Genomic DNA, 19856 nt, shown 5'->3' on the forward strand with positions numbered 1-19856 from the left:
GAGCGGAGTTTAGGGCTGTTGTACATAGGGTCGCTATGAGTCGCAGGCGACTCGACGGCACATAACAACTACATAGGATTTTATAATCTAGTAAATCCTCTGGATTTTATTCATAAGCAGGAAGTTGTCTTTTCTCTCTGACTTTTCTTGCTCTCCGTCAGGCAGTGGTTTCTGTATTGCACAGACAGTGAGTTAATTTTGGTTCCTTACTTGTATTCCACAGTTGTGAGAAGGATGCCGGCTTTTCTCTTCTGAAAAATTATGGTACATTCTGTCACAAGACCAGAGCTGATTAGAATCCGTTCTCTTCCTAAAGACTTAAACAGCCACCTTTCTTCTTCACTAAGACTTCGGAGACTTAAAAGTATCCATCATTGTTAGGGTATTTATTCAATATGATAGAGTAATTCCCTACCCTTACTTCCTTTGTAGTTGAGATATGACATGTTTCTGTGACCTGTAAGGCAGTGATACTTAGCTTGACTATAAATAATATCATTTGAGAAATGTGGAGAGAAGGTAATAATGTGTATAATTTGTAAAAACTAATACTGATTATAATGTAGTCCAAAAGCTTGCATTATGAGTTTTGTTTTTAAGCCTATGAGAAGTGCAAATGCTCTAACTTTACCTAAGATCTATATTGTAACAAAATTCCCCAGGTGAATAAATACTATCTTCAAGTCTTCCTTTAAACACTCCTTTAAGCTACTACTCGCATTTTCCTTCTTCAGAGGAGTGCCCATGGATAAATACAAATCATTACATTCAAATTTCCTTCACTTTTGATACCCAGAAATTTGCAGTCTGTTTTACTTTTAGGAGTTTTGGAATAGAATTTTGAAAATACTATTTCATATCCTACAGTACAAGTTAAACTGGAAAAATCTTTTCACATGATTCCATAAGGGAGATAAATGTAAAAATAGTAAATTTTTGCAATAAGTAGTTCAAAGACTTGAATTTTAAAGTAGGAATCATTATGTTTATTTAACATTAATTTTTGTTTTTATGACTCTTTTATTACTCTTTCAGATCAGTAGTAATTTCCCTTCGCCTTCTTCCAAAACTTTTTGGTACTTTCCAACAGTTTGGGAGCAGTTATGATACACATTGGATTACAATGTAAGTAAAAAAAAAAAAAAGATGTCACATGATCGTTAATAGCAATTAAATTTTCTTTTTGTATGCATTTTGAATGTTAGATTTCTCTGATTATTGTCCTTGCCCCTTGAGGCTGCCGTCAGTACAGTTGGAAGTGGAACTTTTGTATTTTTTGGGGGGGAGGGGGTGGGGGGAACACCAGAGAAACTAAAACTATAGCAGATAATGCTGAGTAAGATTTCTGGTGTATCTGACTGTAGAAGATTACTCCTGAAGAAGAGCCATATAACTAAATAATAAAAATATTAGTATGCTTATCATTTTCCCATAAAAGAAATTGTTCGGGGGGAGGGCTGGGCGGGGAGAGAAGTGCAGCAGTGAATGATTGGAAATCTAAAATCTCTGTAAATGTTGATTAAAATTAATTAAAAAAGAAAAATTGTTCATAGATGTTGTTATGTTAAGAATAATACTGATATTACTCTACTTGATTGTGAAACGAGGTTTGGTAAATTTTGCAAGAATCCTTTTAAGAGACTACCTTATAAATTGATCTTTTTGGGTGGTAATATTTTAGAGAAAGTTGGTGATGACAGACAGTTCATTCATCCAAGAGAAGTCTTGCACTTGTTTTATTTGAAATACAATTTTTAATTAATTTCAGACATTCCCTAAACATACGAGTTCTAGGGATATAGATTAAAAGAAGGCTGTTAAGGGCCATAAACAGATCTGAAGAAAGCGTGTACTCATATTCCTTATGCAAAAGAATAGAGTGAGTCGTCTTTACATTTTTTATGTTTTTTGTTTGTTTTGTTATTTTTGTGCCTGGATTACAAATTTAAGGCAGGAAAAGATTTTATTTAGATTGCACTTAATCACAGGTGTTTCTTATAGCAGTTAAGAATGGTTAATTAATCAGAGAGAAGTAATGGTTTTAATAGAAGTGAGCGTCTCTGATTGTCTAATCCTGAACCCACGTAAAAACCCCTTAGCTCGTACCTTGAATGAAATGTAAACTCAAAGACCCTTTATAGAGTTTGCATTAGAACATCTGAGTGATGTCCTAAATCTCATACATAATTTACCAACAGAATTATTGTGAATATTGTCGTTGATAGTAGCAGATATTTCTAGTTACTATCCGTCTTTCATGTGGTAGGGACAGCACTCAGGTTTTGGTGAGCAGTGCAGTACCTTTGGACCAGAAGGATTTAACTTTTGATTCAGATGCACTCTGATGCTACTTCGATGGTCCAAATTTTAAATTATTACTCCTGGTTCTCCTTAAAGTTTCAAGTAACCAGCAAAGAGTTGGTTTATACTGCTTAACTGTAACCTTGTAGGTGGTTTTGTGTTAATATTGGAGCTGGTTTCACCTCAGTCCTACTAAGAATTCTTCATTCTAACACTTGACCTTCATTAAAGATTGATAGTGAAGAGGAACCTATTTTGAAAGTAGGACTATAAGTACAGCCATGATATAGATTACATTGTGTGTTGAGAATACGTTGCTAAGAAGTATTATGTGAGTAGAAAGTAATTATGGGAATTAGTGGCCCTTTTACCTTTGAACTTCTTTACCACTTTTTTCTGGTGCTGCTTTTTTTTTAGCCCTTACTATCTGTATTTTCTTAGATGATTATGTAATTAGAAATTAAATCTTCTAAGTATTTTTTTTAAAAAGTATAATTCCGAATGATTGACTATAGAAAAGTCAAAATCCATTCTACATTATGACTTCTGCAGGCCAGAAATGCTGACTACAAACCAGGATACATAATCAGTGTCTTTTTTATGTAATGTGTATGAATGAATAAATTACTATTTTTAGAATAGTTGCAGTTGCGTGTTACGCATGGAAGAGCTGGACAGTGACTAGGGATGATCAAAATAATTGATGCCTTTCAGCTGTGGTGCTGGACAAGAATTTTGAATATACAGTGAACTGCTAGGAGAACAAACAGGTTGGTCTTGGAGAGAGTGAAGCCAGGCTGCTCCTTGGAGTCAAGGATTCTGAAGCTTCGTCTGACATACTTTGGGCATGTTGCAAGGAGGGCCTGGTCTTTGGAGAGGGCCATCGTGTTTGGCAGGGTGGAGGGACAGTGCAGGAGAGGAAGATCTTCGATGAGATGGGTCCATTCTTTGATTGGGGGAATGGTAGGTTTGTCAGAAAGTGAGGTTGGCACAGGATCGAGTAGGGTTAGGGCTGTTGTACATAGGGTCCCTATGAGTCGCAGGTGACTCAACAACATAACAGCAACAACAAGTGTAGTAGTATGGTGAGGAGTGGGAAGCGATTCATAGCTGAACCTTCCCCGGTTTTTCAGAGACTGTCCATTGCACTGGAGGAGATTGCCCATCTTTCCACACGGAGCAGGTGGAGGATTCCAGCCCCCTGCCTTGAAGTTGGCAGCACAGCTCCTACCAACTAGTCCCCCAAAGCTGCTTGTTGTTACTATTAGCACCTGTTGGTGTTTATATTTAATCTCTACCAGACATCGTGTCCCTTTTACAGCAGATATGTAAGGCAACTTGATTAAGATCATTCACGTGGTAAATAGAACTTGTCGGTTTTCAAGTACTACATTTGAGGGTATTCTATGTACTTAAATATGTGTGATAAATAATTTGTCTTTTTAAAATTGTTATTATACTAGTTTATTTACAATATTTGAATACATTGTTTTCCAGAAGAGATTATTCCAGTTTCCTTTATCCCTCCAATAATTTGTCTTAACATAGATTTGCTTTTTCTGTCTTTTTAAATTATTTTTTTCTTTTAACTTGTCCAGGTGGGCAGAAAAAGAACTGAACATGATGAAACTTTTCTTTGACAATTTGGTTTATTACATTCAAGCTGTAAGAGAAGGAAGACAGAAACATGCACTGTAAGTACCTCCCTTCTTTGTTGACTGTGTTTTGAGCTGGATTGTCATCTTTGACCTTTCTTGTACTGTGTGTCACAGAATGTTATAAAAATTATGAGAGAAAGAAAAAGGAATTTTTTAAGCTAAAGTGTTTATAGATTACTTTTGGAATTTTACGTTGCTTTTTGAATATGTGACCTTCACTTTTGAGTTCTGTTCAAAGACTGGAGGGGTAATTTTTTAAAAATGGTTTTCTTCAGAAATAACCATTGTTATAACTGATATGTTTAGGGCATTGATTCTAAAAGTAATGATTAGTTTCAAATAAGTATATTAAATACATAGTTGATTTAAGCATTTTATTATGATTGGACACCATCTTTAAACACTCGTTATGTTTTCGTCCCACTAAAATATTCCCTGCATATATTTTAGTGATTTGGGCTCAGACTGGCTTTGACTCACTCAGTAATAGTGGTTTAGCTGATTGTAAAGATTCTTACAGGCTTATGTGCAGGTAAAGGGAGCCTTGGGGAACCAGCCCCTTAACACGTTTCCAGTTACTTCTAATACTAACCATAGAATTTGTACAGATAAATTAGTATATTTGAAATAATTCTGAAACGCAGGGTTTTTTATGGGCTGCATTCCTCTAAGCTAAATTAATTGAAATAGTGTCTTGTTTAAGGAATGTATTATGACTGTAGGCACAGTGATACTAAGTACATAATTTTCCAAAAAGTATAGATTTTAACTTGTTAAACTTAATATTATTTTTTTTTAATTTATCTTTTTATTTTGTGTGTGTGTGTACTGTCAAATTGGATCTGACTGGTACAGGAGGAGATTGTCCCTCCTCCTTCAGCAGAGCATCTGGTGGATTTGAACCACACGCCTCTGGGATGGCAGTGCAGCTTCTTACCACTAGGCCACCAGAGCTTGCCTAACCTTAATTTTCCAATGATAATTCTTCCCCCCACCGAGTTATTTATTTTCTCATCTCATTTGAAAATATGATCTTAATACTTGGGATATTTTTACAATTTTGAAATGAAAAGTCACAAACATCATATGGGATTTTAGAAATACTGTCCATTTAAGCAAAGCTGTCTTTACAATAGTTATTGTGGATTATTAAAAATGGAAATTTACTTACTTTAAGTGACATTTAAGGCTGTTATCTTTAAATGTAATTAAGAAGTTGGATCTCACAGTTGATTATTTTAATGACTTATCACAGGTACAGCCATAGTGCTGAAGTTCAAGTTCGACTTCAGTTCTTGACTTGTGTGTTCTCAACTTTGGGGTCACCTGATCATTTCAGTAAGTTGATGTTTGGTTTCTTTAAATACTCGGTTTGCTTGCACAGCTTTACTGGTTTCTTGGAAGTCTTGTCCAGTTTTTTAGTCATTAAAATTTTTTTTTCTACGTACATAATTGTACCAACACTTTGACACTTTATTAAAAATTTGTGCTATCTACATTTAAAAAGTGTTTGCATTATGAAACATTTTCTTACTGATAATAGGCATAGAAAAAACAAATTGAACAGATTCTTCACACGCCATGCAGTGATGGTCACCTTCGGGTTGCACAGCCATCTTCGCCCTCTGTCACTGGAGTGTCCCTTTCCCATTAACCCACATCCCTGGCCCCATAAAATTCCTGTCTAATTTTTCAGGTGGTGGTTGTCATTTCGATCCCACCTAGTTCTTGAAAGAGCACAGAGTTGACAAGTTGAACTAAATGAATATTTGGTTTTGAGAAGATCTCACTGGGCAATTTTGGTTTAAAGATTATCTCAAGGCAGTGATTTCTGGGTCCCCCAGTGTTCACCCCCAGGTCTGTCCAGAGTACATGAGAATAAGAAATTCTATTGGATGTTTCTCCCTTCAGAGTCTTCAATAGATTCATCAGGGTAAATATTTAATGGTAGTTGCCCGGCCCCATCCTTTCTTCTCTTTGGAGCACAAAAGAGGTTCCTGGAGGCTATTGGCCTCACTTTCCTGGTCCTCGTCGTCCTGAATCTCCTCCTTTGTCTGTTAACCCAGAGGCATAGTGACCACTGGCTGTGCTTTGAACAGCCATTTGTAAAGCTTTAAGAGCTCAGACACTCTGCAGTGAACTAGAAGTTACAAGAGAAGCAATGGAGATGTTACTTAAGCCAGTTACCTGCAATACCTTTTGAAATAAGATCTTTGAAATCTCCTGTTACCTGTAGAATTTTCTTACAAGCCTTAATAAGTCTAATTTTGAAAATACTTCCTTTTCCCTATCATTTTCCTGTGGTTCAGTGACTGAGTATTCTCCCAGGATGGTAATAGGAACATGACCCTGACGATAATGTTCCTGCCTCAGGCTCTGAAATGGAAGTTTCTTAATACAGGTCTTACTTTAGGAGCAAGCTATTACTTAATTAATTAGGTTAGAAATAGCACTTGTCAGTGAACTCATTTTTTCCAAAATTAATTCTTTGGAACCACTACTTTTGCAGTAAGATGGTGTCTGACTACCATTAATAAAGGTTCAAATCCATATGAAGTCTACAAGTTACACTGAAGTGCTCTTTGGTTATGAAAAGATTTCAAGACTTGAAGACTTGTTTGAGGATTATCTCAGGGCAGTAAATTCAGGGCTTCTTAAGGCTTTAGAGATGATAGAGACATTTTTAAGATAATTTCCAGACATAGTGCCATTAGTAGTTTCTTTTTCTTTTCTTTCCCTTTTTTTTTTTTTTTTTAAAAGTCCATTTTGGATCTAGATGGTCAATCCACATGATTGATATTCTCTCATGAGACGAAGTTTGAGTTCTGTTGGTCAGAGCTCCTCTCCTCCTTCTGGGCTGATTGAGCCATTGTTCACTGTGCTCGCTACCCTCCTTCCCAGTCTTGTGCACCCGCATGCCTTAGCTGCCACTCTGTCAGGGATTAATACAGACTAGTCAGGAGTGACTACTCCGAAGCGAGGCTCGTTCTGCTCGCAAGTCCGTATCTGTGCTTGGGATACAGCATGTTCATCTTCCTTTTTAAAACCTTTGATTGAATTTCTTCCATCTTTATTCTCTTCATAGTAAATGTGACTTGCAATGTCGTCATCAGCATAAATAACTTAAACATGACTAATTTCTTATAGCACAGCTTCTCTAGTCTAGCTTTTTCTGTCTGGGTAGAATCAAATTGAAAATGTGATTTCTATATCAGTTACAGTTCTTTTAATTGATAGAGTTCTGGTCAGCTGTGTATGATCACTGTATATATAGTTAATGTTACTTCTGATAGCTCAGTGCTGATTTTTTAATAGGCTGATGTATGATCTTAAAAATACATTGCAATGAAAAACTCTATAGTTGATAATTTCGTCAACTATGAATACACTTTGGTTTTCTTGTCTCCTATTGGTGGATGCTGCTAGAGCCATTTCCAGAAGCTAGCAACTTCATGGGAGGGTAGAACTGCCTGATAGGGTTTTCTGTGTGTTGGTGTTTTTGAGTTTTGTTACTGTTGTTTGTGTGTTTGGTTTTTGAGACTAAATCTGCAAGTCTTTCTTGGACACGTTTATGAAAATATTTTAATTGTAAATTTGAAGACAAGTTTACTCCTTATTTTTCATCTTTCTTAGTAAATTTGAGTTCTAATATACTCCAGAAATTGATTCTAGTTTATTGATGTTGATTCCTAGGAACACAAGTTCTTGGTAAAAATAATCTGCACATTTATAATTTTGAAGAAAAACTGATAGAGTAGTTTTTTCCTAATTAGTCTGCCTTCACTACTCGGTGGATCTCCGAGTGCTCTTTTCAGATCACAGTGTGGAGGATGATCACATGGTGACAGCTGGTTGATGAGAATCTGGACTAGCCAAGACGACAGACACACAAGCTTAACAACTATGTGTGCTTTCCAGATAACCTTTCCAGTGAACGCTTTCCATATCTCAGAACTGTGGTTCCCGAGGAGAGCTTCTCTTTAGTTAATAATATTGTCTTTCTTTTTTTTATCTTTTAAAATCTCATTGGAAACACCATAAAATGTAATCTCAGTATATTGATTTTTTTTTCCAACTAATTTTATCCTTTGATGGGCTCTCATTTTGTCTTTGGTTTTAAGCTTGGTTCATCCCAAATACCCTGTTATTTTGTTATTTACAAAATGAATGCTTATTGACAATATTTACCTCGTGTGCACATTGAACTTGGTTTCCACTCAGTCTTCACACTTTAGAACTAACTTTTCAGCTTTTGGGATTACATCTCCACAATCCTGTGTTTTTTTAATACTACCAATGATACATTCCTATCTTAGGGAAAAGATTTTCAGGACAAATGGCTTTTTTGTAAGATACTTTAAATTGTGTACTTTTAGTTATATATAAGCAACACTTAATGACTTTTTTTTTGTTTTAAAGCTTAGTTTGTGGAATTTGTTAAAATATTTTTTATATTTCTCATACACTTAATTAGAACCGAGCCTTCCATTTACCATGATTCAAAGTTTTCCAAACCAAAAGGCAAAAAGAGAACTGAGGTGTAGTAATTTATTAACTACATACATACTTACATACACATCTAAGAAAAGTTTTCTGATAGTTAATAAACTGTGAAATTTGATTTTTCTCTAGGATTAAGTTTAGAACAAGTTGACATTTTATGGCACTGCTTGGTAGAAGATTCTGAGTGTTACGATGATGCTCTCCACTGGTTCTTAAATCAAGTTAGAAGTAAAGACCAGCATGCGATGGGGATGGAGACCTATAAGCATCTTTTCTTGGAGAAGGTAATTCATTTCTGGTCCGTTCTATAGTTTATAATATTTCCCCATATTCTTTTTGTTTATTGAAGAATGAACTCTGATGTTCTTTTTTCCTCCCCAAATGATAAAAAAAATAGACCAGATATTGGTTTTTAGTGTTACTTTTATATTATTTTTAACTTATATTTCGCAGTAATTTTTGCTTCTGACGATGTTTGTATCTAAATGAGTATATTTGCAAAAATGTTTTATTAGCTAAAAAACAAGACTAATTAGACTAAGTCTTCAGGTGAACACTATTTTGAGAAATGTATGATTTTTCTGAATGTCTGTTTTTCTTTCTAACTCATTCATTATATTGTGGCCCAGTGTTTAAGGTAATAAAAAACATACACTGTGGCTCAGTTACTTTATTTCATCCAGTCTTCTGAGCAGATAGTTTACAGATGTCTAAATCCCCAAAAAGACATTTTGTAAACTTTGTGTCTGAAGGATGTTCATATTTTATCTAGTTTTCTTTCTTCTTTCCCAGATACCACAATTGGCTCAGGTGATAAGTGTTCCTAAGTTATTTGAATATATTTTTCCAGTTTTATAAATAATGCAAATGTACAAAAAAAATATGGATTTTTTTTTTTCTTTTATTGGGGGGGGTCTGTGTAAATTTTTAAAATAAGAACATTTATAGGCTTCAATTAAGACCTGTATAATAATTTTCACTGTATTACTACCTGATTTGTTTTAAAATTTGCACTAGAAAGTTAGCCATGCATTTTTTCCTGCTGTGTTTCCTGTAAAATTCAGGCTGTTAACTTAAATTTGTTAACTGTATAAAATGAAATATATTAATTTGGGTATCACTCTAAACTATCAGTTTTTTCTTTTTTAAAAGATGCCCCAGCTAAAGCCTGAAACAATTAGCATGACTGGCTTAAACCTGTTCCAGCATCTTTGCAATTTGGCTCGGTTGGCTACCAGTGCCTATGACGGTGGTTCCAACTCTGAGGTATGCACTTGGATTCGGCACTTAGCCAATTTTCCATCTACACTCAAATTAGAGTGTCTCTCTACTGATTTGAGGATTAAGGTATCCTTGACCCATGTCATGCTACCAACAGTCACTTCATCAGCTTGTAAGAATTGAATGTTGTTGAGTAATGCCTTGGTTTTGCATAATACAAGTTTCTCAGTTTGTGTGTTGAAGAAGCCATCGGGGTTCTGAATGCCTTCTCGAAGCTCCTAGAGAATAGAATGGAGTAGATTTTCTTGGGATTCTGTTTGCTCGTTTTCTAAATACTTGTTTTCACCCATTACGCTTTACCTGCCTGGGTACAGTTAACTTGTCTGTTGGTGTCCTTCTGAAATAGAATATAGGAATGAGCACTGTGAGTGACGGTGAGCAGTTGATTTCTTCGGAATGCTCTTAAAAATTTCTGGGTTTTGCTCTAGTTTAGAGACTCTTTTGTTAGTTTCTAGGTTTTGTTAAATCAGTTATCTTTGATTTGTCTGCACATTTTTATTGGACAGCCTAATTGATTAATGAAGATTGACTTCCTAGCCATTTTATACATATTTTTTCTTTATATTTGTGTTCCCAAGCAATTTGTGCAGTGTTAGGGATAAAAAGAAAACAGGCGTTTTTATGGTCAGAATAATGTGATTTATTCCTAGCATACTTCTCCAGGTATTTTCCCATTGTGTTCTTCCCTTGTTAAAACAGTTTTTTGAACTCTTTTGGTCTTCTCCCCTCCTTTCCCAAAAGCATAACCAGGCAGGTTTGATTTACAGAAGAAGCAGCTACTTTGAGATTGGATTGCATTTTAAGTAGATGCTGTTAGCACTAAAGATTTTCAGTCACATATCAAAGTGCTAGGTTTGGGGTTTTTTTGTTTTTTTTGGGGGGGGGTGTTTTTTCTCTCCACACTTGGCTTTGTTTATTGTACTTCCAAAGCTAAGCATTTTTTTACTTAGCAAAATTTGTGGGTTTTGTTTTGTTAATTTATTTTCATCAAAAGTTTAGAGACTTTGGATTTCCATTCATAGTTGCACACATTCCCCCCTGCCCGCCCCTCCCCCCAGTTCACTTTTCTCTTTGAAAAGTAAAACTAAAATATTTCATTGTTATACAACCCCACACCCCCCAGTCCATTCCACTATACAGCTTTCATTCTAGATTCTTGTCGTGGCAATAATACCTAATCATATATTCCTCCTAACCAGTTCTCTCCCTCATCTGTTTCAGTGCAGTATACATCATTTATCTCCTCTTAGATTCTTCCCAACTGCAGTACCAGTCCCGCTTTACAACAGTGGCACTATGCAGTATTTGTCCTTTTGTGACTGGGATATTTCACTCAGCATGACCTCCAGGGTCACCCATTTTGTATATTTCATGATTTCCTTGTTTTTCAATGCGGTATAGTATTCCATTGTGTGAATATACCAGAGCTTCTCTAGCCATTCGTTTACTGATGTGCAGTTGGGTTGTTTCCATCTCTCTGCTCTTGTGAACAAAACTACAATAAACATGGGTGGGCATATATCTGCTTAGGTGGTAGTTCTGGTTTCTTTAGGGTATAGTCACGGTAGTGGAATTGCTGAGTCAAATGATATTTCTATTTCCAACTTTTTGAGAAAGCGCCATACTGCCTTTCATAGTGCTTACACTGTTTTACACTCCCACCAACAGTAAATAAGGGTTCCAGTTTCTCTACAACCTCTCCAGCATTTGTTCCTTGCTGTTCTGTTAAATTTTGCTATTCGTACTGGAGTGAGATGATACCTCATAGTTGTTTGGATTTGCATCTCACTTAGAGCTAGGGATTTTGAACATTTCTTCATGTGCTTGTTGGCCATCTGAATGTCGTCTTTGGTGATGTGTCTGTTCATATCCTGTACCCATTTTTCATTTGGGTTGTTTACCTTTATTTTGTTGTGGTGCTCAGGTATTTATAAATTCTAGATAATGTTCCTTATTTGACATTACATTACCAAATATTTTTTCCCCAGTCTGTGGCTTCCCATTTTACCCTGTTGAAGTTTTTTGATGTGCTTAAAGGGCTGTGTTTTTGTTTTTTTTTTACTGTCCAACTTTTGAGAGCTATCACTTTATTTTTTTCTGTACTTACCAGTGAAAACCTCCTCATTGCCATTTCGTAGTTAACTTACTGTAACGAGTTTATCATGTTTGTATTTACTTTAACTTTTCTAGGATTTCTGGAAGGTTGTAACTTTGACAGAGCCTTCAGTCTTCAGTTTGGTTACCTGTGCTATTGTAGAACTTTTAAGCTTTATGACCAACTAAATTGTTTGTCAGTTTACAGCTGCAATCCTTTTTTGTCCCTTAGCTGTGTGGTATGGACCAGTTCTGGGGCATCGCTTTAAGGGCACAGTCAGGTGATGTCAGTCGGGCAGCTATCCAGTATATTAACTCCTATTATATTAATGGTAAGTCCTTTTTTTTTTAAAAAAAATATTAATTTTAATGAAAGTTTAGAGACTAAGGGTTTCCAGTTATTCATTGTTGCACTTTTCTCCCTTCCCAGCCCTTCCCCTGGTAAGAGCTTTTAAAATGTTAAAAAATGTGAACACATTTTAAACTGTGAAAGGTGCTTTTTAAAACTAAATATAAGTTAGTTTATATAGCTAAAGTAAAGTATGCAATTAACTTACTTGTCATTGTGTGCCTTTCAGGTAAAACGGGTTTGGAGAAGGAGCAGGAGTTTATTAGTAAGTGTATGGAGAGTCTTATGATCGCTTCTAGCAGTCTTGAACAAGAATCCCACTCAAGCCTCACTGTTATAGAAAGAGGACTGCTAATGCTGAAGACCCATCTGGAAGCATTTCGAAGAAGGTGAATTTTTTTTATACACTGTTAGGATAAATATAAGTCTTTATTTTCCCCCTTTTGATTGCCAACGTGTCCATGAGTATTCTTTATTTAATAAGAATACTTCTTGACTCTAAAGAGTTAACAAAAGAATGTTCTCTCTGTTTTATTTTGTTGTTGGGGACGGATAGAAAGCATGATGAATAAAGATTGAAGGGTCTGTAACAGACATAATTTCTGTCCAGATTATTGCCCCTGCCAGTGGAATAGGAGAGAACATGTCCCTGGTAAATTCTGCAGAGCTTTAAACCCATTCCGCCTTGAGTAGATAATACACTATAAAAATGAGACTCTAGAAAGTATTCTGTAAGAAATTATTAGGATGATCATGAAAGGAAGAATAGCAGCACATAAAGAAAACCATTCACTACAAAGCTCACCAAGAACTTGAGATAATCGCTCAGAATTGAAACAGATTAAGTCATTTCTTTCATTTGCTTTTTTCTTTCTCCCTGGACTAGGAGACAGTATTTTAATTTTGAATTTCCATTTACCATGGAAACTTGACAAAAAAAATTCTGTGTTAATGAATAGCTGTATAACTTATTTAGACATACCCTGTGTAAAACAGAAATAAAGCAAATTAACATTTGTGACTATATCGGCTGAGCTGGAAGGTAAGTAGACGGTTTTAAATGAGAAGTTTCCTTTGTTAAACGTTGTTAACAATGAGTAAATGTTAAAGTGTAAATAATGCTTGATGATAGCTTCTTTCAACCTCAAAACCTGCATTTGATATTGAAAAATAAATGATTGATTGGGTACGTGATTTTTATAATTTAAAATATCCAGAAATCTTGAATTACCAACTTGTCTTATGTATTCTTTATAAGTAACATGGTTCTGTGATGTAAAGGACCTGAACATTGCAAAATTTGTGTACCTCAGTTGTGATTGTCACCGGTGAAATACTAAGTGTTTTGTGATTTTTGAAAGCTATAAAAGAATTTGTGAATTTTCCCCACAGAAATTGCAACAGTACCTCATCACTTTTTACTTTAACTTAAAGAGGCTACACTCTTAGGTGTGAAGAATATGAAGCCTTGGCGGATGCTATACCATTTTAAAAATCTTTTTTGTGCTTTTTTTACTGCTTCTGGGTCAGTTCGTCTTGTTGAAGATGTTGCTCTTTTTTGGCTGACTCCCACTACTTTACATTAAATAGCATGTCCTTGTGGAGGGATTGGCCCTTCCAGAGAAGATACGTATGGACACAGGCTAACCGTCCTCCCTTCTAAGAAGTGTTCTCACTTCCTTTCTAAGACAGATTCGTGCCCTTCTTGGGGAAGTCAGCGTCCCAATTCAAAGGCATCAGGTTTTCTGCTCTTTATTCAGTGTCTGACTCTCAAATGCCTATGAGACTTTGTAGTAATGCAGCTGGAATCAAGTGCACCTACGTTAGAGAGACCCTTGGCAGCGGATTTGCCCATTGCACGGCACTGTTTGATTTCTCAAATGCTCCTTCTATGGGTTGTGACTATGAATCCACACAAAATGAAAGTTTTCATTTCATTCTATGATGATTTTTGTGGGTAGGTCCAGTTATGAAGAATTCAAGACACTAAATTAATACAGAATAAAATTAGTGAAAGTGCCTATAATCTCTTTTCATTCAAGTTAGTTAATAGTAACCATGTATTTCTTCTAATAGTTTCTCCATGTTGCCATTTCTATTAACAATAAACTTAAAAGAATCTGTTAGTTCAAACCCCCCTGGTAACTGTCCTCAGTTTGCCAAAGTTTGCAAAATTAGTACTTAACATTTCTTAAAATGTGTCCAAATGCTTACCCCGAAGGGGAACATACCATGATTAGGAATGATCCTGAAACGGGAATATGGTTCCTGCAGGGAGAGACCACTTTGTGTGCTGAACTCAAACTTCCCCAAATGCAGGGAAGGGCCCACATGACTTGCGGTGATTAGGGGCCTGTGTGGGGAGCAGCAAGTATACTTTGTGTTTTGTAGTTTCATAATACATTTTGAAAGTTTACTGAATTTGGATAAAGTACACTACTTCTTAGGTGTACAATTTTTCTCCTAACTCAAGAAAAAATTAGAATGTCGTTAGTATAAATCCTTCTGAATATTTTTGTCTGTTTTGGTTAGGGCTAATTTTGGTTTTGAAATATTTTTATAAAAAATTTTTGAGGCGAGCTAGTAAAAGAAATGCTAAACAAAGAATGAAATATTACAAAAATCAAACAATAATGTTTTTAAGTGTCTGGGTTTTATCAGGCTCATTTTGCCAATATTACGTTTAAAATTTATATTTATAAATACAAAATGTAAGGTCATTCTATATGTGTGTGGTATATTTCTTATAATAAACAATCAATAAAATTGTACTTTTTAAAAGAGAAAGCTTTTAAGCATTGCTAAAACGTGAGGGTTTTAATACCCAGGAGATAATTGTTTAGGAACAATTAAGAATGTAACTACTAAATAGAGATTACTGAAATCGAGCAAGTGTGGGCTACACATTCTGCCAGACTTCACCCATCTATGAGACAGTCTTCAACAAACAGGGTCCCACTCAAAATGTCTGTAGTGCAGAGATTAAAAAACCCTAGATTAAAATATGCACCAGAAAAGCGTATTTCAAGATTACTTTTTCATTCAATCACATTTCTTTTCCATTCATGCTAGGTAATACCAGACGAGAGCTGGCCACTAGCTCCCCTTTCGGAAACAAAGCCAAGTCCATTCATTCTTACCAGTTTTTTCCTCCAAATTCTAGATATTTTAAGCATTATTCATTTTTTCTCCTTAACTCAGACTCAAGATCCTGTTGTAAGCAACTGACAAGTTAAAGATCAACAAGTAATATTGTGTTGTATGTGCCTACCTCTTTGTATATACGAAGTTTAAAAATTCATTGCATTACTGTATCAATCATAAAAGTGCTTTATGCTAATGGACATAAGCTTAATTATACTTTGAGAACTACCCCTCTGCCTCCTTTTGTGAGTTTTGGAATGATAATTCTGCATTTGATATACTATTTTCTTTGCATACCTCCTCCCTTTCTTTACCTGTCCCATGTCAATTTAAAAACACTGTCATTTTGCTATATTCTTTTTGAAGTAAATTTTATGTACTCTTATAATTTTAATAAAAATTTTAAACTATTGCATTTGTAACACTCTTAGATATATTTCTTCTGTTTACATTTGTTTTAATACGATGGATCTAAATGTAAATTTACTGTTTCACATTAAAATGTCCTTGCATATTTTGTGGACTTTTATATGTAATGTGATAAAAACTCCCATAGCATTAAAATAGTTTAAATTCCTTGTCTGTGTCTGCTTTCTGTTGTTTCAGATTTGCGTATCATCTGAGACAGTGGCAAATTGAAGGAACTGGTATTAGTAGTCATTTGAAAGCACTGAGTGACAAGCAGTCCCTGCCACTGAGGGTGGTTTGCCAGCCAGCTGGACTCCCCGACAAGGTAACTACGTAGTTTTAATTTCCAGATTGATAATATTTCCCCGTCCAAATATCTGTTCTTTTTGTATTTTTAAATTGGTTGCATCTCATATTTCAGATGACTATTGAAATGTATCCTAGTGACCAGGTAGCAGATCTTAGGGCTGAAGTAACTCATTGGTATGAAAATTTACAGAAAGAACAAATAAACCAACAAGCTCAGCTTCAGGAGTTTGGTCAAAGCAGCCGAAAAGGAGACTTTCCTGGTAAGTCCAGTTATTCCAATCCTACTAGCAACTCTGACCCTTTACCTCTTGGAAGAGCCACTATGTTTGTGACTTCCTCCTTCCTCCTTTCCCACTCATTACTGTGACACTTCGATTCTTAGATTCAGTTCCTCAGAATTGCTTCAGATTCAGTTTTCAAAATATTCTTCTCAAGTTTGCAAATAGTTTTTATTTGCAAACTATTCTTCCTTGTTTAGACTTCGGATGTGATTATTGATACTATTGTTTGATGTTATTTAGCATGCAGTGTGGGAAGTATTTATAATTTTTTAAATACTTGTTCAGTTTTAGTAGTGAGAAAGGGTTTTTTGCCTTTTGAGTATATTTCATTTACATTTTTTTGGTGTGCATGTGAAGGTGTCCCGCCCAATACCCACCCACCCACCCACCCCCAAATCTTACCTGTGCATCTATTCTAGAAAATAATACGCTAAAAAATTTTCAGGTCTATCTGAAATGTATGCTTGACCCCTTCATTACTGTTATTGGTAAGAGTGTACTTTTTGGCTTTCTGTAGCATAGACCATATGAGATGATCTGAAGTGACCAGGAAAGAAAACATAATAAAAGCTGTTTTTATCTAAAACTTGAGGATATGAAGCTATAAGTAATAGGAGTACATAACCATGTCTCTCTCTCATTACTGTCAAGTTGGCGGTTCCAGCTGGTTTTTAGAGGCAGTAAATTGCACTGGGAGGAGGTTGTCTGTCTGAGAGGAGTAGCTGGTGCTTTGAAACACCAGAGAGGCTCTGTAATTGTATGTAGCATATCTTCTAAAGTAACATTTTTTAGGAGGTTTTATTGTTGCTAATGTGTGCTGTCAAAGCAGAAGAAATTAATTGATGACCTTCCAGCAGGTTTTGACAGGAGAATATTGCCTATCTTTCCTGCAAGTGCTTGATGGATTTGAACTGCCTGCTTTTGGATTGGCAGCACAACTCCTTACCATTGAGCTACAAATCTTAACTTGAAAGGTTGTTCTTAATATTTTATGGATAAAAAAAGTCTTTAGCCCTTAAAGAAAACATTTTTATTGGATTTCTTATATACCCTATGAAATACTAAAATATAATGGAAAATAATGTAAACATGATTTGTGAAATTGAATAGCACTAAATTGAGGAACTCTGGTAGCCTGGTGGTAAGGAGCTGGACTGCTAACCCAAAGGCAGATGATTCGAATCTACCATATGCCTCATGAGAGGGTTGGACAGTGCACTCCTGTGCCATTTACAGCCTTTGCAACCCTGCTGCACGTCAGCTGAGTTGGTTTTGAATTGATGGCACATAACAACCACTGCAGTAATTAATTAATATTGGGCTGTTTCATGTCCATTATCTAGAGACTATTTCTTATTAATGCATACATAAAATGGCTTTTTTTTAAGGTCTGCGTAGTCCATAGTGTCAAAATAGCATGATGTTTACCTGTCCTTTAAGAATGGATGTTTAGATGGTTTCTTTTCTGTTGTTACTTAAAAGCAGTGCTATAGAGGATATCCTTGCTTATCTGTTTTCTTACTTGTTAGATTACTATCTAGTTAAGGTATTTCTAGACCCAAAGAAAAGTGATTGCTTTTGTTTTGTTAAGAAAGCATGACAAAATGAGTATTAAGAAAATAAAAGCCCACGTACCTGTCACCTAGATTTCAAACTACAGCTTTTAAGTTACTTGTTTGTGTAGTCCTGTTGTCATCCTTATTTGCTGATGGTGAAGACAGCTTGAAGTATTTACTGAACTGTATTAAAACCTGTAGCTAGTGGTGTAGGTAATATACCAACATAGAACAAAAATATTGACAACTAGTCAGTAAACATCGTGATGAAAGGAAGACCAATTAGAGTTAAGTGTTTCACTTTACTTCTAGCCACAATCTGCATCTCTAGAAGCAGCTGTCAACAAAATCATATGATCAGACAGATCTGCTGCTGTCAAGCTTGTCTCTGTGCTAAAGAGCAAAGATGTCACTTTACACTACACCCAAGCCATGGTATTTTCAAAGATGCTTCATATGCCTGTGAAAAGTGACAAATGAATAAGGAGAAGAACAATTAGGACATTGCTGAGTAATTTTGAAGGTAGTGTGCTCTACGTAAAGAACAAACAGCTCAGACTTGAAGTGAAGCCAGGGTGCTTGTTAGAGTCACAGGTTGTGAGCTACGTGTTCCATCCTTCCAGCCTGCTCTCCAGAGAGGCCATTCCCTGTGGAAAGTCTTGGAGAAGTAGAGCATCAGCAAACGAGGAAGACCCTCAATGAGACGGATGAGCAGTGTGGTGTCAGCAGTGGACTGAAGGGTAGCAGGAGCAGGCATGGTTTGGTGCTGCTGCTGAGTCGATGATGCCTGACAGCAGGATTGTCATCCTTCTTTCTGCCTTTCACGATGTCCTAGTCTGGGGGATAAGAGAGAGAGAGTGAGTGAATGAGAGTGTGTATGTAGCTAGATATCTTGCCTGCTAACTGAGAGGTTACTGGTTTGAACCCACCAGCTGCTCCATGGGAAGGGGATGAGGAAATGTGTGTCTGTAAAGATTACAACCTTGGAAAAGTCCAGTGAGATGTTTCTCCTCTCTTGTACAGGATTGCTGTGAGTCAGAGTTGACTTGATGGCAGTGGAATCGTGGTATATACTTCATTGTATTTTGTTTTATGACACTGGTGAGCAAGCACAAACCAGGAAAAGAATATGACCACTATTTTGTAATCTCAGAGGACAAGTTAAAGATCTAATCCCCAAAGGATTATAAAGCTTCAGTTGAGAATATCGGTAAAAGTTGTAGAGTCTAGCAGGCAAGATACATTTTAGTAAAGCAGTATTTACTAGATACTTTGGAATAGGAGTAGAAAAAATGGTCACAGAGTTTACTTTCAATTTGCAAAGTGCTTCATGACTTAACTTTTAAGAGTGCATCAAAAGCGAATTCTCTTCTGTGAGACAAAATGAATATCCTCAGCTGAATAAAACAGGACATGGAAGAGAGGGTAAGAAAGTCGCTCAGACCTGGAAAAAGTAGTTCTGGTTTAGATAAGAATCTGGGCCAGGCTGCTGCTGCTTGGATAGAACAACTAATCATGGTTGATACCATTGTTGATTCAAAACCAACTCCAGCAGATATTCAGAGGTTGTAAGTCACCTAAGAGATCATCCACTGGTGGATTCAAACCATGTGCCTTTCTGCTGGCAGTGCAGCTCCTTAACGATGAGGCCACTAGATCTCCCTAATCATAACTCTCAGTAGTAGGTTTCTCTGAAGTCACGGTGATGTTGTTATTGTCCCCTACACCCTTTAACATAATCTGGGTGATTCTCTCTGCCCCTCTGCTCACTTTTGCTAGATCATCCTCTTCGTTGTTTGCGCTGTCCACTTCCCACTCTCAACCCACCCTTCAAATATGGCCACTGGCATACACCATCCAGTAGCTTCTGCACACACTGTAATTAATGATATTAATTTATATTAATACTAAAAAATAAGTAATAAATGAAAACACATCTGATGTGTAAGGGTTTTTGGTTTTGGTTTTTTTT

At 36.0% G+C, this 19856-nt stretch overlaps 1 protein-coding gene across 1 annotated transcript in view; it reads left to right on the forward strand.

Moving 5' to 3' along the window:
* The window catches only part of USP34 (ubiquitin specific peptidase 34), a 179470-nt gene that overhangs the window by 63438 nt on the left and 96176 nt on the right, over positions 1-19856 (forward strand). Inside the window, exons 19-27 of the mRNA XM_006881033.1 lie at positions 1036-1125; positions 3900-3995; positions 5215-5297; positions 8592-8746; positions 9615-9728; positions 12070-12169; positions 12416-12575; positions 15937-16063; positions 16160-16307. Coding sequence (XP_006881095.1) covers positions 1036-1125; positions 3900-3995; positions 5215-5297; positions 8592-8746; positions 9615-9728; positions 12070-12169; positions 12416-12575; positions 15937-16063; positions 16160-16307 — 1073 coding nt within the window. The remainder of the gene's footprint in view (positions 1-1035; positions 1126-3899; positions 3996-5214; positions 5298-8591; positions 8747-9614; positions 9729-12069; positions 12170-12415; positions 12576-15936; positions 16064-16159; positions 16308-19856) is intronic.

The sequence above is a fragment of the Elephantulus edwardii genome, unplaced genomic scaffold (assembly GCF_000299155.1).
Source record: "Elephantulus edwardii isolate Elephantulus edwardi_28Jun2011 unplaced genomic scaffold, EleEdw1.0 scaffold00011, whole genome shotgun sequence".
Classification (NCBI taxonomy): domain Eukaryota; kingdom Metazoa; phylum Chordata; class Mammalia; order Macroscelidea; family Macroscelididae; genus Elephantulus; species Elephantulus edwardii.